Raw genomic sequence first — 20,185 nt, 5'->3', positions numbered from 1 at the left:
TGCACTTAGTTACTTAGTTACATTCCACCAAGGCTTGGTGCTCAGGCTTAAAGAATATCACTCTTGACGTGGAACCTCACAAGCAACATTCTTGTGACCCATTTACATGCCAGAATGAGAAACTGTAGATAAATATGGTTAGATATATTTTACTACCTTCAAGGATAGGAAGGTTTCCTATTTATATGGCAGTCAAATACTTGATACTGGAACTGTAGTCACTGATTCATAGACCCAGACACAATGTATCCCCCTATGAAGAGCATCTGCACCATGTTGTAACACTGCTTTGGCAACAAGTTTCTCCAGCAGAGGGCATCATTGAGTAAAACTCATTCTAACTCAAACAAAGAGGGTTAGAAGAGTAGATTGATTTTATATAGTAAAATCAGGGACTGTGGGGCTGGAAGGATAAAATGACATAAACCAGAACTTTGTCAGACAAAAAAGGGAGACTGGCTGAATGCACTTGTGGGAAGAAAAATAAAAATAACTGAGAGAGGAGGCTGGAGGACCAGAGGAACACATTCAGTTCTGTCCCTTGGAAGTTTCCTAAAATATTTTCGAACATTCAAAACTACAAAGTTGTGCTTTGTTTGCATTAAACTTAGTATAGTGTGTCAAGTGTGTTCTGGCCTGCAATGTAACTAACAACAACTTTGACTTGTCACTTGATGTATGAAAATAACCAGGCAGTCTGACTGAGACCTTCAGTATGTTGTAGAGATGTTGTAGATGTGACTAGTAATATTGTTACCCTTGGCAAAACAAGAAACAAACACTAATATGAAAGATAACAAGCAGCAGAGAAACTCTCCTAAAGCTGGCTATGTAGAGAGGAGACTTGCAATGCTGTAACTGAGACAGAAAACATGCAAGGTAGAGCAAAACCTCCAAGCCACAATCACAAACACGTGTAGAGGGAGGGTTGTTATAACCCTCATCTCACCTCACCTCATCTTTTTGTAAATAATAAAGTGATCGGTGGATCCTTGGGATGAATCATGTGCGAGCACAGCCCTGTTAAAATCTGAACCACACAGCAACCCTGCACTGCTGGCTCATAAGGGGTTTTAGAGTACAGCCACTGATGGAAAGTGTAGGCCTATTTTAAAGTACTACAGTTAAGCACTATTTTCTGTAATCGTAGGTATTTCATAGTACTTCTACTCCACTACATTTTAGACAACCCCCTGGAGCAGTGGGGATTTAATCAAAACAGGTGCACTCTGTACACAACCCTTCTCAGCCTAAATCTAGAATGAACAGGTTCCCCTGCATTTAAAAGCTAAGATTACTGACTTTTGACGTTTTCACTTTGAAGGCCACAGCAGGGTGTAAATGTTGATGTATATTCAAAAGTAATCCAAAAAACAAGTCAGTACAACAATGACATATATAACGATTTAGAGAAATACATTTTCCTATTGGTGCCTTATTTGTTTCACACTCTAGGCTTTAAGATAGCTAAGCTTTTCCACAACCACCATGCACATATATTATTGTCTGTCAGAAATACTGATTGTTTCAGACTGTACATGGGCTATGAAACGTAAAGACACGAATGATGGGCATTCCCCAGTGAGAATGGTATTTTCAGGCAGTTAAATTATATATTATGATTATATGATCACCTCATCCATCACAGTGCATCTATGATCCCCAAAGGGAAAATTGCGAAGCAAGGCTCAAAATTAACAATATATCTTTTTCCAATTAGCTTGAAGTTAATTTAATTTGCATTGCATAAGTGGTTTTGAATGGAATTATGTGATTCAGAGAAAATAACTCAATGGATAAAGCTGCTGTTGGACTTGGAGTAGGAAGTTTAACTGGCTTGAGTGGTAGATAGCACTGCAGAGTTTTGGGATTGGGTAGGATTTGATTGATTAAATGGATATGAGGACTGATTAATTCAATATGAGGTAGTTAAAATAACTACATCATATCTATTGTCATAATTGGGCTGAGCTGATATTTGAACAATCAAAGTTATCTTAATATCTGCTCCTGATGAACAGGTAATATGCTGTTGGGGAAAAAACTATTTTTTCAGTTCCATTATCCATTTTGTATGGTAACAAGATGTTCTTATTTTCTTGTAGCTTATGTTGGCTCCAGGTGGAATAAAATCAGCAACCGACCAGAAGCCATTAGCTAACTTTTAATTTCTTTTGGCTCTTCTGTTTCACATAAAAGTGCACACTCAACAACAGAGAAAATCCCCAAAGAAAAGAATGCAATCAAACAGTGTAAAGTAGCAACTTAAAAAGAGACTCAGGTAAATGCAAGTACAAAAAGCTAGTATGAAAAATCACCAAACAGGATTAGTTTTTTTAATGCAATTTTTTTATCCATTACTATTATTGTTCAAAATCTAAATTAGAATGTTTTGATTTTTTTCTTATTTCTGATCACACAGGGGTATCCAGCTTGTTTTATTTTAAAATAATGAAAAAACAATCACTGTGGAAAGCCTGTCATATTATTTACATGCATAAAAATACATTTAACTTGCTCCAGTACATTTTCGCTTATCCGTGAGATGAAACTTTAATCTGCAGGAAATGGGAAAGAACACGCTGCCAGTCTGTAACAGGGCCAGGACAAATCAACAGGCACATTCACACTCAATTTCTAACCTGTTGGTAATTTAGAGTGGCCAGTTAACCTGACCTGCATGTCTCTGAACTATATAACAGCGAATAAATTATGTAATACCAACCAGATAGAGAAAATGTTAATTAACATATTTGGAAAGTCTCAAAAATGTTAATACTTAATGTTAATGAGTGAAATGTTCACTGACATTATTTTTCATTTGTTTTCCATCAAATCTGATCTGCAATATATTGCAATGCAATATTTGCTTGTCGCAGGATTTAACTTTTTGTGGTTGTGTTTAGGCACTTGTTGTTGTTGATTAAGTTCTGCAGCACTCATAGTATATCATCATCCCAGAAATGTCTTTCCGGCCTCCTGTTGTGAGAGGATTGTGTGTTTTAGGGAAAGACAAACCCTATGAATAGGCTCTATTTTTCTAGTACCAAGCCACTGAATGATAAAATCTAAAAGACAAGTTAAACGGTAGCACACTGTAAATCCCCCAAAGTGAAAAAGTTGATCCAGTCTCACTCCAGTTATTTTCCTGATGTCATAATGTACTATAAATGCATACATAAAAAATACAAAATAATCAAGTCAAGAACACACATCAAATAGCAAACGAAGCCAGCAATACTTGGTTCCACTCGGATGCCCCTTGCTGCATCAAAATAGCATATTCAGATAAGAAATATGTGTGGACTATTGAAAATAATCCACTACTAGGAGAATATAAACTGAACAAACTGAAGCAGAGGTGGCTATTTCACAACTAACAGTGGCAAACAACCACTAACCTTTACAATCCTAGAGCATTATTCAAATTATTGTATGATTGACCTAAAGGAGTGGGACAAACATTTGGATGCTGTAATGTTTGGCTTGAGGACAAAGCACCAAATAACAACAAAGTTTTCACCATTCTTTCTGATGTTTGGTAGAGAGGCAAGGTACTCCTCTCAAATTCCTGCTAAATATAGGGTGAGGAGCACTTACAAAGGCAATTTAGAAAAAATTAAATTGAATTTTTGTTCATTATAATGTAACTATAATAACATCAATATCATTTTATAGGTGGATAGCAGTGTTGAGGACAATTTGTCCATTGAAGTCATAACGGACATGTTGAAACTCGACAAGGTTCTACAGACAGCAATATCCAATGCCACAAAATGGTCGAAACGAAATAAGTTAGCTATAATTTCCATGTGGGGATGAAAGGTGGGGATGTTAAACATGAGGAGCAAGCAGAGGAAAGGGGGCTAATTAGATCCTAATTACCTTGGGCCTTATACCATAGCCGCTATTGTGGAGAAAAGTGTGGATCTTGTGTACAGCCAAGGAGCGACACCAAAAATTTACATGGATCACTTGAAGCCATATGCAAAAGAACACCTAAGAGTTCCACACAAGTGTTCTGGACTGCCCTCTGCTTCTTCCTCTGGACAGCCCACCACGTCCACCCTATTTTTTATTTATTTTTGACATTGCTAATTGTGTTTTAACCTTGTGTCTCATAACAGGTTATTAATGCATATCTGACCCTCCTGGTGAGCAAATATAATAAAGAGAAGGCAGACAGGGCTTTTGCAGTGGACACGTTTAAAAAACCAGTGTATGGGAATGGAAAAAAACTAAAATTAAGGTATCTTAATATTTTCTCAATTATTTAATCCTAAGAAGTTGTCCATAATATATTATCAGTGGGCCTTTATTTGTTTGTTGTTTTATTATCTTACAGATTGACCCAGGAGTGTACAAATAGATTGTTGGCATCGTCAATGAAGGTCATCGTTGGATGCCTGGGTAATTTTTTTCAACTTGGTCTTGTAAGAGCAAATTGTAATGTGAGATTTTCTTCCTAATAGATCTTAAAAGAACAGCTGTGTATAATATACACAAATGGGTGACAGTTTCATAAGTGTCTTAGTAAAGTCTTGTTTCACCTCAAGCCTCCAAAAAAAGCTTCATTGCTTCCTTGTCATAGATTCTCAAAATCTCTGAACTCCATTGATGGGATGAACAACATTCAAACAGAAGTCAGTCTCTCATTTGGTGTTTTGATGCTGCTCTTATAGAGTGACGTCTAACACATTAATGTCCCATGGGCGTTCATTTGAGATATGGAGACTGTGAAGGGCATTTGTTCACTTTGGACATATGAAGATACCACCATACACATCGTCTCCACAAGTTCTTCCATAATTTAACCTTGAACATTTCAAATAAAAATATTTCCTTACTCGAGACAACAAGAGGCCCCCATCTCAACACAAAGCTAACATAATGTTAATTTTACTTTAATTCTCCTAAAACCATCCAGTGAGCCTGTGTCACTCTATAGAGGCATCTGCATTTGCCACAATTGCACTCATTTATTTATTTCCATTTAATTTGTCACCCATCTGGTATATGCTGTATGTATTGATAGGAGTATTCATGCATTAATTAACATGTGCAGTCTGTATAGTGCTGCTGAAAAACTGCAGAGATGGTACAACATCAGTTAATTAACTTTTAAATCTAAAATATGTAGGTCAGAGAGGAGAAGCCTTTTTCTAGACCCACTGGGGGAAAGAAAAGGGCGGGTGGAACACTGCAAAAATATTATGAGTTAAACTAGTCTTCACAATATTTAAGCACAGTAGGAGGAAAACATGGACATTTAAGTAAGTCTGTATTGTAGAGGAAATGAGACATAAAACTAAATAACTGTTAATACTGTAGACCCTGAAGGTATATTCATTATATACAAAAATACTTACAAGTCTACGTTATGTGCCCTTTACTCTAAAACAGTTGTTACTGCCATCTTCTCCATTGCGCTGTCTTCCATTAAATTATTTCACAATCATATTCATCAGTAGAAAACAGCACATACTCTGTTAAATTTTTATATTTTGATAATTCAGCAATTTTTGTTGTGTTGTATAGAATTGCATTACATGTTACATGTTATTTATGTATATTCTATAAATTTAAGCATCCCTACTGTATATGTCTTTCAGATCATTCATGCGACAAAGAGGGTTCAATGCATCGAGACGAGCATGTGACACAGTGCCTCACCCAGTTCAACAAGATGCTCCTTAATGTGGAGTCTATGCACTGAAAGTATGTATTACAGCATGATATGCTTAATCGTGTTGGAATTTAAATGACAGGCATTTTGAATTTCCAGCAGCAATATGCAGCTCTTCTTTCAGCAAAATAAGAAATTGAATTTGCAAAATTCATGAACTGGCTTTTGAGATGACACAGATGAAACATTAGTAACTCTGATCTCTGCCTTAAATGTTTGACAATAACACACAAGTATGCTACGTAACTATGCATAGACAATGATATTAAAACCAAGGTCACAGAACAAGTGTCATGTTCTATGTGTCTAGAGTTACAACAAAGACAGTTATTCAGAGGATAGTTTATTTCATATATGTCAGGATATATGATGTAAGAATCTATAGCATATTAATAACATTGTCCTGGTGTTTCCCTTTTACATGCTTTGGGTTACTTTTGGGTAATAATTTAAGTCATACAAATAAAGATGACTGCTATTGTCTATTTTTCTGTAGTGGGTGGTACATAATATTTCAATCACCTATTGTAAGATAAGTGTCCTCCCCATTATAAATCAATTTTGTACATTTTATTCACAGTTTGCTAAATGCATCTTGAGTGGTATTCCGGTGGAGTTTGATAACTCTGCCTCAAGTACTGCCATGATGAGACAGCAGACTGTAGTCTCTCCACTTGAGAATATAGGTAGCTCTTGAACATATTATACACGTTAACATGTTTTTGCAGTAGGCTTACATATTTTTCAAAACCGACCAAATCTTAACATTATTATTACTGTAATATGCAGTCAGAAAAAAAACGTGGCTTATAATTATGAAAAAGAAATTATTATCTACATGTTTTTGTAGATAACCTGACTGACCTGTGTTATTTCTGGGGAGTAATGTTTTACATGTCTTTCTCAGGTTAGTCTTAAACAGGATCATTATCAAAAAGTAACTGAAGATTATTCTTAAACTGTACAGATCATGCACACATGAAACAAGAATGGCCATATTTTAGTTGTAACCTATGAAGGCTGACTTTGTAAAATGAGTAATTTGCAGCCATTACTATTACTATTGAAACTATTTCCATATAATTTTTTTGGTTTCCTTATGTCTACTTCAGATTGGGTGTGACATCTGCCCACTATGGTACCACAGGAGATGCGCCATGAAGCCCTGCACAAGCAAAAACAAAAAATGTATTTGCAAAGTATGCCAGTAAAATGCACAAATAAATGTATGTAGTTATATATTTGTTGTATATACCTGTATATTTTGCATATGTTGTCTGAAACTATCTTCTTCATCTGAGGTAAATAAATTGGTTTGATGCTTGAAAGTATTCCTCAAAAATGCCTTGCAAATTATTTTGAGGCAGAAAACACATGATGGTGACAAGGTAGAGGCTGCAATCACACTTTGACAAGTGATTTAGTATTTTCTGTGTGTTATATTAGCCCTTTACATGTATTTCAGCAGGTGAAATGGACTGGGTGAGGTATAATAATAAATAATATAAGGTTAATTTCAAATCATTTCTTTATTTTATATATAGCCTGACCCATTCGTGAATCATGTTAATTACAGGCACGTTTCCAAGTATAAAAAGGATATTAGACACACACAAAACATCAGGAACAATACTACAACAACACCTACACAATGATTAAATGTCATGTCGTTTAAACAGCAAACACTTCTTTGGCCACGATTTTTATTTTTCGTTTCCAATAAAATATGAAAGATTCAAAAAGACATATTTGCTCTTACCACAGATATAAAGTTATGTGCAGGCTACTTAAAGGTTATAAGTGTTTGATCGAGGTAAAAGCGGCCGCAGACCTATGTAAACTGGGAGTACAGCTTTAAGAGGCTGTGCGCGCTCCCGCGGATCACCTTTTGGCAGACAATCAGTCTTTGGCACGACACTGGCATCTCTTAAATTATGATGACTATGCGATGCTTGGGAGTTTAAAGTCCCAGAACTATTTTTGACGTTTCACTCAAAGAGCAGTAAAATAGATGTGTGGTACCTTAGCTATAGGAGTTCTGAGTCCAGTGTGCAGCCTTTACCGGTCTCTTTGCCTCCAGTGAAGACCCAGGTGATCAGCAGGTGTCCAAAGATGGCGACGTCTCTCCCAAATAATTCATTTAACTTTGAGAGTTGGCTTGGTAGGTCCTATCTCGCAACACTGTGAAAAATATTCCAGATTTCCACGTCGGAAACGCTGAGCTAGAGCCTATAGCATACGCTGGGTTAGCAAAACAGTGTCCAGGAGCCTATTCACGTTGCTAATGAATGCTGACGGTATACACTCAGTTGGCTAACGTACTAACATAAACATGTGAAGCTATTAAACGCATGTAAGCAACTGTCTGCCGAACTTCGAGTAGAAATATCCGCAGTTGCTCACAGAAAAATGTGCAGAACTAGTGTCCTGGTGAAGACTGTCGAGCACAAACTTCACACACGTAAGGTGTCGCGACTTAGTCTGTCAAGGTCCCAAAACATAACACACTCCCACTTCCTCTCTCTCTCTTTTTACCTGCACATCCCTGTGCCCCACCCACCCCAACCAACGAATGACTAATAATGCTGTTACTCTCTAATGCAACTTCCCCTTACAACCAATTAACTCTTCACAATAAAGCAGGATATTAATAACTATGCAACTGAATCCTTTTTTTTTTTAAACGTATATGTTTAATCCAGTTACACAGAAATGCATGTGTCTTTCAAGTTTATAACATTTTTGTGTATTGTTGGAGTTTTTGTGACACTAATTTAATTACAATTCACCAAGAAGCAAGACAATGTAATGAAAAATGCATTATGATTAGAAAACCTTTTTAATGACAGGATTTGTTTTATCATACATTTCAAAGGAACCTGTTAATGACAGAACACTGAAAAGCTTTCCCTTAAAGTACAAGAGTGAATGATGTTACATGTTGTGAAACCATATTTTTATCCAGCTCAAGGCCAGTTCCTAGACTGTGTGCTGTCTCTGTCACATGGTGTCACTATTGACCACTAAAGCATAATGCATCTCTCTCCCTGAAGTCATGACACACCCATTTGTAAACGGTGTAGGAAACAGCTTTCTGGAAGATATGCGTTTTATTTTTAAAGTAACAACAGGAGACCCTAAACGATTTTGTCAAATCTTTAAAATAAAGAAAAACAACCAATGTTTTTAGAATCTGGATTATTTTTTCCTGCAGATGAAAGGATGCATTTTTGGACCACTGTCTTTGTCTTGTGTGCAGTATGGCCCAGTGCTTTGTCTGTGACACGGTACTCCATAGCCGAGGAGATGGAAAGGGGCTCTGTTGTGGCCAACCTCGCTGCGGATTTGGGACTTGAGCCTGGAGGTTTGGCACAACGAGAGGTAAAACTTGATATTTTCACGAACAAAAAATATCTAGATTTTAACAAAAAGACAGGGGAGTTGTATATCATTGAAAAGATGGACAGGGAATATCTTTGTCCGGCGAAACCTACATCCTGTTTTCTAAAGCTTGATGTTATCATAGAAAGCCCCTTACGTATCTTCAACATTGAACTGGGAATAACGGATATAAATGATAACGCCCCACACTTTCGACGAGACAAAGTAGAGCTCGACGTCCCAGAATCGGCAACACCAGGAGAGAGATTCTCCCTGCCTAATGCTGCGGATCCAGATGTTGGCATAAATACCATTAAAACATACAGACTCAGTGTCAGTGAACATTTCACCATCGAAATTCAGACAGGCAGTGACGGAACTCAATATGTGGATTTGGTGTTGACCAAGTCTTTAGACAGAGAGGAGAAAGCTGTTCATAATTTAATACTGACTGCTGTGGACGGCGGGATCCCTGTGCGCTCCGGCACTGCTAATATCATCGTTAGAGTACAAGATACAAACGACAATCCTCCTCGGTTTGACAAGCAGACTTACACAATTAACATGACAGAAAATTCCCCGATCGGAACCTTAGTGATGAAGCTTAACGCTACAGATCTCGACGAGGGTGTGAATTCAGAAATTGTGTACTCCTTCACCCTTTACACGTCAGAAAAAACACAAGATGTCTTTGCACTGAATCCTAACACAGGGGAGATAACTGTGAAGGGTACTATTGACTATGAAGATATGAAATTTTATGAGATGCACATTGAGGCCAGAGACAAAGGAGCGCATCCCTTACTGGGCCAATGTAAAGTAGTAGTTCACGTGACTGATATGAATGACAATTATCCAGACATCATCATACAGTCTGTTAAAAACACAGTGGATGAGAACATCCCTGTAGGAAGTGTCATTGCTCTAGTAGGCATAAGTGACAGAGACACTGGCGATAATGGAAAAGTAAGTTTATCGATACATCGGCCTATGCCCTTTGTTCTTAACAAGTCATCAGAAAGGCCCATGCATTACAAACTCATAGTGTCTGAGCCTTTGGATCGCGAAAAGGTACCTGAATACGACATCACGCTAATAGTGACAGATGCTGGTACTCCACCTTTATCTGATAATGAAACAATAACTGTGCATCTGATAGATATCAATGACAACGCGCCACAGTTCCCTCAGTCATTTTATACTATACGTGTAATGGAGAATAACGCACCTGGGGCCTTGCTCAGTTCACTCACTGCCTTTGACCCTGACCTCCATGAAAACCAGTATCTAGTTTATTTCATCCTAGAGAAGGAGATAGCCAACACCTCCATGTCCATGCTGTTCTCCATCAATCCAGAGAACGGAAATCTTTACGCTCTAAAAACTTTTGACTATGAGATTGAGAGGGAGTTTCTTTTCCACATCGAGGCCAGAGACTCTGGTTCTCCTCCACTCAGCAGTAACGTGACTGTCCACATCATTATTGTGGACCAGAATGACAATGCTCCTGTTATTGTCTCTCCATGGAGAGCACATGGCTCAGTGGTGGAGGAAAAGATCCCCAGATCCACCGATAAAGGATCTCTGGTTGCCAAGGTGATAGCCTTGGACACCGACTCGGTGCACAACTCTCGGATTACCTACCAGTTTCTACAGGTGACTGACGCCACCTTGTTCAGTCTGGACCAATACAATGGAGAGATCCGGACTATGAGGATGTTCAGTTACAGAGATCCACGCCACCAGAGACTGGTTGTTGTTGCCAAGGACAACGGGGACCCTGCTCTCTCTGCTACAGTCACCATCAAGCTGTCCACGGTGGAGACTGCTGTTAAGGCCTACTCTGACATGACTGAGGTGCCTCTGGAGTATGACATCTTCTCAGACCTCAACCTGTATTTGGTGATCGGTCTGGGCTCTGTGTCATTTCTCCTGCTGATCACCATATTGGTCACCATCGTGCTCAAGTGTCAGAAACCCAAGAGCAGCAAAGCAGCTCCTCCCTGCAGGAACAGTGTGATCAGTGAGAGGAACTCCACCATTGCAGATTCCACTCTGGTCTCCAACGATGCCTACTGGTACAGTCTGTTTCTAGCAGAGACCAGGAAAGGAAAGCTGGTGGTCAGACAGCCTCTGCCAAAGGGCTCCAGATACATCGTGTCCAGTTTACCAAGAGGCACAGGGCTGACAGAGACTAGTGACTCAGCAGCTTCTACTCTGCAGGTAGGAATCCAGTGTCAACTGTTCTTTTTATATTTATATTTTATCAATATAAAGTCATAATTCGTTTTAGATTCTCGTAATTTTAAAGTGACTACACTTCATCACTTAAAGTCACAAAGGGTGTTAATAAGTTAGATTTGTCTTGTCTCCAATACTTAATTTGAACTCACGTAGATAAACAAAACAAAAAAAAAAAAGAGAAAAAATAATGAAAACTCATTGTATTAAATGCAGCTGTAAGAGTCTTGTAAATCCTACAAGGTGTCGCTGTTCGTTAGTAAAATTCCAGCCCATGAACGCCATGACAGTAAGGCCTTGACGTTACGGGCAGATCGTGACTCATCCGGACAGCTCCGCGGTGCTGAAACTCCGCTCCCAAAAGGCGCTCGCCTGATTTAGTGCTGAAATATCATCAGGATTATAATACAGGGAATAGGTATGTTTGCCATCAGCGCCATACCTGCAAAATTCAACATTACTGGAAACCAACATAATACAGAATGAACTGCAGCAAATTACGTACACAACAACGAGGTATTTTATAACAATGGAGTCTCGCAAAAGGTACGTGCTGCTCATTGTTCTTTTTTCTTTCCTTCGTAACACATTGACCTCAGTAACTCATTATTCAATACCCGAGGAAATGAAAGAAGGATCAGTTGTAGCAAATCTTGCTACTGATCTCAGCCTGGATGTTAAAACACTGAATCAGAGGAAGATGCGTCTTGACATCATTGCAAATAAGAAATATCTGGATGTGAACAAAGAGACTGGTGATCTATATATCGTTGAGAAGATCGACAGGGAATATATTTGTTCTGCAAAATCGTCATGCTATCTTAGACTGGAGGTAATACTAGAAAATCCACTACGAATCTTTAATATTGAACTAGAGATTGTGGATATGAACGACAACGCCCCACAGTTTCGTAGAGACGCCATACATTTAGACATATCTGAAGCGACGCCAACAGGAGAGAGATTCTCTCTCAGTAATGCAGTTGATCCTGACGTTGGAAGCAATTCAGTTAAAACGTACCATCTGAGTGAAAGTGAGCATTTTAATATTGAAGTACAGACAGGAAGAGAAGGGTCGAAATTTGCTGAATTAATTTTAAAAAAGGCTTTAGATCGGGAGCAGCAGGCTGTTCATAATTTAATACTCACAGCTGTAGATGGAGGCAAACCTGCTCGTTCTGGCACTGCCAGTGTTATTGTTCATGTCTTAGACACTAATGACAACGCTCCTACATTTAACAAAACGTTGTATAATGTTAAAATAATGGAAAATTCTCCCATTGGAAGTCTTGTTATTCATCTTAATGCAACAGACTTAGATGAGGGATCAAACTCTGATATAACATACTCATACAGTTTATATACCTCAGAGAAAACACAAGAAACATTTAATCTGAATCCTTCCACAGGTGAAATTACTGTCAAGGGAATGTTAAACTATGAGGATTTCAGGATTTATGATATGGAAGTTATAGCCACCGACCATGGAGCCAGTAGTTTATCAGGACAATGTACCATAAAGATTCTGGTTGAAGACATGAATGACAACCACCCAGAAATATCTATCAAATCATTTCAGAGTCCAGTCAATGAAAATATAAAATTGGACACAGTGATAGCTGTAGTTAGTGTCAGTGATAAAGACTCAGGGGACAATGGAGTGGTTGACCTTCATATTCCAGATAATATGCCTTTCAAACTGAGAGAATCCTCTGATAACTATTATGAATTAGTGGTGTCAGAGCCGTTAGACCGAGAGAAGGTCCCAGAATATGAAATCACTTTCACTGTTACAGACAGAGGTTCTCCTCCTTTATCTGACAATGAAACTATGACTTTAGAGCTGCTGGATATCAATGACAATGTTCCTCAGTTCCCTCAGTCATTTTATACTATACGTGTAATGGAGAATAATGCACCTGGGGCCTTGCTCAGTTCACTCACTGCCTTTGACCCTGACCTCCATGAAAACCAGTATCTAGTTTATTTCATCCTAGAGAAGGAGATAGCCAACACCTCCATGTCCATGCTGTTCTCCATCAATCCAGAGAATGGTAATCTTTATGCTCTAAAAACTTTTGACTATGAGATTGAGAAGGAGTTTCTTTTCCACATCGAGGCCAGAGACTCTGGCTCTCCTCCACTCAGCAGTAACGTGACTGTCCACATCATTATTGTGGACCAGAACGACAACGCTCCTGTTATTGTCTCTCCTTGGAGAGCACACGGCTCAGTGGTGGAGGAAAAGATCCCCAGATCCACCGATAAAGGATCTCTGGTTGCCAAGGTGATAGCCTTGGACACCGACTCGGTGCACAACTCTCGGATTACCTACCAGTTTCTACAGGTGACTGATGCCACCTTGTTCAGTCTGGACCAATACAATGGAGAGATCAGGACTATGAGGATGTTCAGTTACAGAGATCCACGCCACCAGAGACTGGTTGTTGTTGCTAAGGACAACGGGGACCCTGCTCTCTCTGCCACAGTCACCATCAAGCTGTCCACGGTGGAGACTGCTGTTAAGGCCTACTCTGACATGACTGAGGTGCCTCTGGAGTATGACATCTTCTCAGACCTCAACCTGTATTTGGTGATCGGTCTGGGCTCTGTGTCATTTCTCCTGCTGATCACCATATTGGTCACCATCGTGCTCAAGTGTCAGAAACCCAAGAGCAGCAAAGCAGCTCCTCCCTGCAGGAACAGTGTGATCAGTGAGAGGAACTCCACCATTGCAGATTCCACTCTGGTCTCCAACGATGCCTACTGGTACAGTCTGTTTCTAGCAGAGACCAGGAAAGGAAAGCTGGTGGTCAGACAGCCTCTGCCAAAGGGCTCCAGATACATCGTGTCCAGTTTACCAAGAGGCACAGGGCTGACAGAGACTAGTGACTCAGCAGCTTCCACTCTGCAGGTAGGAATCCAACACACAAATTTGTTTTTATATTTATCATGTATCAATATAAAGTTACAATTTTTTTCCCTATTGTAGTCATTTTTGAATAACTGAACTCCGTCAGTTAAGCTCACAAAGGGTGTCAATAAATTTAATGTTTCTTGAAAGAAACAATCAGTTGGAACTCACATTGATAATCTCCTGGAACTTCAGGTCATGGTGTTAAACGCAGCTGAAAGCGTCAACAAAACCGAAAGGGCGGCGCTGTTTGTTAGCAAAATGCCAGCCCATGAACGCCATGACGCTGACTCCCTGACATTACAGCAGATCGTGAATCAAACGGACAGCTCCGTGGTGCTGAAACTCCGCTCCGAAAACGCGCTCGTCCTGTTTAGTGTTGAAATCTCCTCGGTACGAAAACTGTGTAAATATGTTTGGGATCAGGGCCATGATAGCAAAATTCTATATTACTGGAAACCTACTTTATAAAGACTGAACTGCAGTAAAAACGCACTCAACAATGCCGGCCTTTGTAACAATGGAGTCTCGCAAAAGGTACGTGCTGCTCATTGTTCTTTTTTCTTTTCTTCGGAAAATATCGACCTCAGTGACTCATTATTCAATACCCGAGGAAATGAAAGAAGGATCAGTTGTAGCAAATCTGGCGATTGATCTCAGCCTGGATGTTAAAACACTGAATCAGAGGAAGATGCGTCTTGACATCATTGCAAATAAGAAATATCTGGATGTGAACAAAGAGACTGGTGAACTGTATGTTGTGGAGAAAATTGATAGAGAATATATTTGCAACACAAAGTCATCAGCTTCGTGCTATCTGAGACTGGAGGTAATATTGGAAAATCCATTAAGAATCTTTAACATCGAAGTAGAAATTCTGGATATGAACGACAACGCCCCACAGTTTCGTAGAGACGCCATACATTTAGACATATCTGAAGCGACGCCAACAGGAGAGAGATTCTCTCTCAGTAATGCAGTTGATCCTGACGTTGGAAGCAATTCAGTTAAAACGTACCATCTCAGTGAAAGTGAATATTTTAACATTGAAGTACAGACAGGAAGAGAAGGGTCGAAATTTGCTGAACTAATCTTGAAGAAGGCTTTAGATCGGGAGCAGCAGGCTGTTCATAATTTAATACTCACAGCTGTAGATGGAGGCAAACCTGCTCGTTCTGGCACTGCCAGTGTTATTGTTCATGTCTTAGACACTAATGACAACGCTCCTACATTTAACAAAACAATTTATAATGTTAAAATTATGGAAAATTCTCCCATTGGAAGTCTTGTTGTTCATCTTAATGCAACAGACTTAGATGAGGGATCAAATTCTGATATAACATACTCATACAGTTTATATACCTCAGAGAAAACGCAAGAAACATTTAATCTGAATCCTTCCACTGGTGAAATTACTGTCAAGGGAATGTTAAACTATGAGGATTTCAGGATTTATGATATGGAAGTTATAGCCACCGACCATGGAGCCAGTAGTTTATCAGGACAATGTACCATAAAGATTCTGGTTGAAGACATGAACGACAACCACCCAGAAATATCTATTAAATCATTTCAGAGTCCAGTGAATGAAAATATAAAATTGGACACAGTGATAGCTGTAGTTAGTGTCAGTGATAAAGACTCAGGGGACAATGGAGTGGTTGATCTTCATATTCCAGATAATATGCCTTTCAAACTGAGAGAATCCTCTGATAACTATTATGAATTAGTGGTGTCAGAGCCGTTAGACCGTGAGAAGGTGCCAGAATATGAAATCACTTTCACTGTTACAGACAGAGGTTCTCCTCCTTTATCTGACAATGAAACTATGACTTTAGAGCTGCTGGATATCAATGACAATGTTCCTCAGTTCCCTCAGTCATTTTATACTATACGTGTAATGGAGAATAACGCACCTGGGGCCCTGCTCAGTTCACTCACTGCCTTTGATCCTGACCTCCATGAAAACCAGTATCTAGTTTATTTCATCCTAGAGAAGGAGATAGCCAACACCTCCATGTCCATGCTGTTCTCCATCAATCCAGAGAACGGTAATCTTTACGCTCTAAAAACTTTTGACTATGAGATTGAGAAGGAGTTTCTTTTCCACATCGAGGCCAGAGACTCTGGCTCTCCTCCACTGAGCAGTAACGTGACTGTCCACATCATTATTGTGGACCAGAACGACAACGCTCCGGTTATTGTCTCTCCATGGAGAGCACATGGCTCAGTGGTGGAGGAAAAGATCCCCAGATCCACCGATAAAGGATCTCTGGTTGCCAAGGTGATAGCCTTGGACACCGACTCGGTGCACAACTCTCGGATTACCTACCAGTTTCTACAGGTGACTGACGCCACCTTGTTCAGTCTGGACCAATACAATGGAGAGATCCGGACTATGAGGATGTTCAGTTACAGAGATCCGCGCCACCAGAGACTGGTTGTTGTTGCTAAGGACAACGGGGACCCTGCTCTCTCTGCCACAGTCACCATCAAGCTGTCCACGGTGGAGACTGCTGTTAAGGCCTACTCTGACATGACTGAGGTGCCTCTGGAGTATGACATCTTCTCAGACCTCAACCTGTACTTGGTGATCGGTCTGGGCTCTGTGTCATTTCTCCTGCTGATCACCATATTGGTCACCATCGTGCTCAAGTGCCAGAAACCCAAGAGCAGCAAAGCAGCTCCTCCCTGCAGGAACAGTGTGATCAGTGAGAGGAACTCCACCATTGCAGATTCCACTCTGGTCTCCAACGATGCCTACTGGTACAGTCTGTTTCTAGCAGAGACCAGGAAAGGAAAGCTGGTGGTCAGACAGCCTCTGCCAAAGGGCTCCAGATACATCGTGTCCAGTTTACCAAGAGGCACAGGGCTGACAGAGACTAGTGACTCAGCAGCTTCCACTCTGCAGGTAGGAATCCAACAAACATATTTGTTTTGATATTTAACATTCATTGATATTAAATCTAAATTCGTTTTATAGGATTTTTGAAGAAATTAATCTGCATTAGATAAACTCACGAAAGGTGTCAATAAATCAGGTTTTTCTTTTCAGCAATACTCAATTTAAACTACCATTCATACTAATACACGACATTTTAAGGTCATTGTGGTAAATGTTGTCAAATGACACCCGAAAAACCTAAAGGGTGGCGCTGTTTGTGACTAAAATGCCAGCCAATGACCGCCGTGACAGTGAGTCGTTGATATTACGCCAGATCGTGAATCAACCAGACAGCTTCATGGTGCTGAAACTCCGCTCCGAAATCGCTCTCGTCCAATTTGTTGCTGATATATCGCCGGGATTAAATTGTGTTAAGATATTTGGGATCAAGGCAGTTGCAGCAATATTCAATATTCCTGGAAACCTATATCATAAAGACTGAAATGCGGTCAACTCACACACAATAATGCCGTCATTTGTAACAATGGAATCTCGCAAAAGGTACGTGCTGCTCATTGTTCTTTTTTCTTTCCTTCGTAACACATTGACCTCAGTGACCCATTATTCAATACCCGAGGAAATGAAAGAAGGATCAGTTGTAGCAAATCTTGCTACTGATCTCAGCCTGGATGTTAAAACACTGAATCAGAGGAAGATGCGTCTTGACATCATTGCAAATAAGAAATATCTGGATGTGAACAAAGAGACTGGTGAACTGTATGTTGTGGAGAAGATTGACAGAGAATATATTTGCAACACAAAGTCATCAGCGTCATGCTATCTAAAATTGGAGATAATACTAGAAAACCCGGTACGAATATTTAACATAGAAGTTGAAATTGTGGATATGAACGACAACGCCCCACAGTTTCGTAGAGACGTCATACATTTAGACATATCTGAAGCGACGCCAACAGGAGAGAGATTCTCTCTCAGTAATGCAGTTGATCCCGACGTTGGAAGCAATTCAGTTAAAACGTACCATCTGAGTGAAAGTGAGCATTTTAATATTGAAATTCAGACAGGAAGAGATGGTTCGAAGTTTGCTGATTTGATCTTAACAAAGAGTTTAGATCGGGAGCAGCAGGCTGTTCATAATTTAATACTCACAGCTGTAGATGGAGGCAAACCTGCTCGTTCTGGCACTGCCAGTGTTATTGTACGTGTTTTGGACACTAATGACAACGCTCCTACATTTAACAAATTGAATTATAATATAAAAATAATGGAAAATTCTCCCATTGGAAGTCTTGTTATTCATCTCAATGCAACAGACTTAGATGAGGGATCAAACTCTGATATAACATACTCATACAGTTTATATACCTCAGAGAAAACACAAGAAACATTTAATCTGAATCCTTCCACAGGTGAAATTACTGTCAAGGGAATGTTAAACTATGAGGATTTCAGGATTTATGATATGGAAGTTATAGCCACCGACCATGGAGCCAGTAGTTTATCAGGACAATGTACCATAAAGATTCTGGTTGAAGACATGAACGACAACCACCCAGAAATATCTATTAAATCATTTCAGAGTCCAGTGAATGAAAATATAAAATTGGACACAGTGATAGCTGTAGTTAGTGTCAGTGATAAAGACTCAGGGGACAATGGAGTGGTTGATCTTCATATTCCAGATAATATGCCTTTCAAACTGAGAGAATCCTCTGATAACTATTATGAATTAGTGGTGTCAGAGCCGTTAGACCGTGAGAAGGTGCCAGAATATGAAATCACTTTCACTGTTACAGACAGAGGTTCTCCTCCTTTATCTGACAATGAAACTATGACTTTAGAGCTGCTGGATATCAATGACAATGTTCCTCAGTTCCCTCAGTCATTTTATACTATACGTGTAATGGAGAATAACGCACCTGGGGCCCTGCTCAGTTCACTCACTGCCTTTGATCCTGACCTCCATGAAAACCAGTATCTAGTTTATTTCATCCTAGAGAAGGAGATAGCCAACACCTCCATGTCCATGCTGTTCTCCATCAATCCAGAGAACGGTAATCTTTACGCTCTAAAAACTTTTGACTATGAGATTGAGAAGGAGTTTCTTTTCCACATCGAGGCCAGAGACTCTGGCTCTCCTCCACTGAGCAGTAACGTGACTGTCCACATCATTATTGTGGACCAGAACGACAACGCTCCGGTTATTGTCTCTCCATGGAGAGCACATGGCTCAGTGGTGGAGGAAAAGATCCCCAGATCCACCGATAAAGGATCTCTGGTTGCCAAGGTGATAGCCTTGGACACCGACTCGGTGCACAACTCTCGGATTACCTACCAGTTTCTACAGGTGACTGACGCCACCTTGTTCAGTCTGGACCAATACAATGGAGAGATCCGGACTATGAGGATGTTCAGTTACAGAGATCCGCGCCACCAGAGACTGGTTGTTGTTGCTAAGGACAACGGGGACCCTGCTCTCTCTGCCACAGTCACCATCAAGCTGTCCACGGTGGAGACTGCTGTTAAGGCCTACTCTGACATGACTGAGGTGCCTCTGGAGTATGACATCTTCTCAGACCTCAACCTGTACTTGGTGATCGGTCTGGGCTCTGTGTCATTTCTCCTGCTGATCACCATATTGGTCACCATCGTGCTCAAGTGCCAGAAACCCAAGAGCAGCAAAGCAGCTCCTCCCTGCAGGAACAGTGTGATCAGTGAGAGGAACTCCACCATTGCAGATTCCACTCTGGTCTCCAACGATGCCTACTGGTACAGTCTGTTTCTAGCAGAGACCAGGAAAGGAAAGCTGGTGGTCAGACAGCCTCTGCCAAAGGGCTCCAGATACATCGTGTCCAGTTTACCAAGAGGCACAGGGCTGACAGAGACTAGTGACTCAGCAGCTTCCACTCTGCAGGTAGGAATCCAACAAACATATTTGTTTTGATATTTAACATTCATTGATATTAAATCTAAATTCGTTTTATAGGATTTTTGAAGAAATTAATCTGCATTAGATAAACTCACGAAAGGTGTCAATAAATCAGGTTTTTCTTTTCAG

At 40.0% G+C, this 20,185-nt stretch overlaps 4 protein-coding genes across 5 annotated transcripts in view; all 4 read left to right on the top strand.

The window, feature by feature from the left end:
* Positions 1–8,585: 8,585 nt before the first annotated feature.
* LOC139637842 (protocadherin alpha-C2-like) overlaps positions 8,586–20,185 on the top strand; it is a 47,050-nt gene continuing 35,450 nt past the window's right edge. The window contains exon 1 of one of the 2 annotated variants that reach the window (XM_071506755.1): positions 8,586–11,290. In XM_071506755.1, the coding sequence (XP_071362856.1) occupies positions 8,867–11,290 (2,424 nt within the window). In that variant the 5' untranslated portion in view covers positions 8,586–8,866. The remainder of the gene's footprint in view (positions 11,291–20,185) is intronic. The other variant, XM_071506753.1, reaches the window with a different exon arrangement.
* Positions 11,531–14,315, top strand: LOC139637840 (protocadherin alpha-C2-like). The gene has a single exon (XM_071506752.1). The coding sequence runs from the start codon at positions 11,838–11,840 to the stop codon at positions 14,298–14,300; it is 2,463 nt and encodes an 820-aa protein (XP_071362853.1). The 5' UTR covers positions 11,531–11,837; the 3' UTR covers positions 14,301–14,315.
* LOC139637846 (protocadherin alpha-C2-like) lies at positions 14,554–17,178 on the top strand. The gene has a single exon (XM_071506762.1). The coding sequence runs from the start codon at positions 14,725–14,727 to the stop codon at positions 17,161–17,163; it is 2,439 nt and encodes an 812-aa protein (XP_071362863.1). The 5' UTR covers positions 14,554–14,724; the 3' UTR covers positions 17,164–17,178.
* Positions 17,618–20,086, top strand: LOC139637845 (protocadherin alpha-C2-like). The gene has a single exon (XM_071506761.1). The coding sequence runs from the start codon at positions 17,633–17,635 to the stop codon at positions 20,069–20,071; it is 2,439 nt and encodes an 812-aa protein (XP_071362862.1). The 5' UTR covers positions 17,618–17,632; the 3' UTR covers positions 20,072–20,086.

The sequence above is a fragment of the Trachinotus anak genome, unplaced genomic scaffold (assembly GCF_046630095.1).
Source record: "Trachinotus anak isolate AG129_WGS33_773 ecotype Australia unplaced genomic scaffold, CSIRO_AGI_Tana_v1 ptg000021l, whole genome shotgun sequence".
NCBI classification, from domain to species: Eukaryota; Metazoa; Chordata; class Actinopteri; order Carangiformes; family Carangidae; genus Trachinotus; species Trachinotus anak.
Note: the sequence above shows the minus strand (reverse complement) of the source record. Positions and strands in the feature narration are given on the sequence as shown.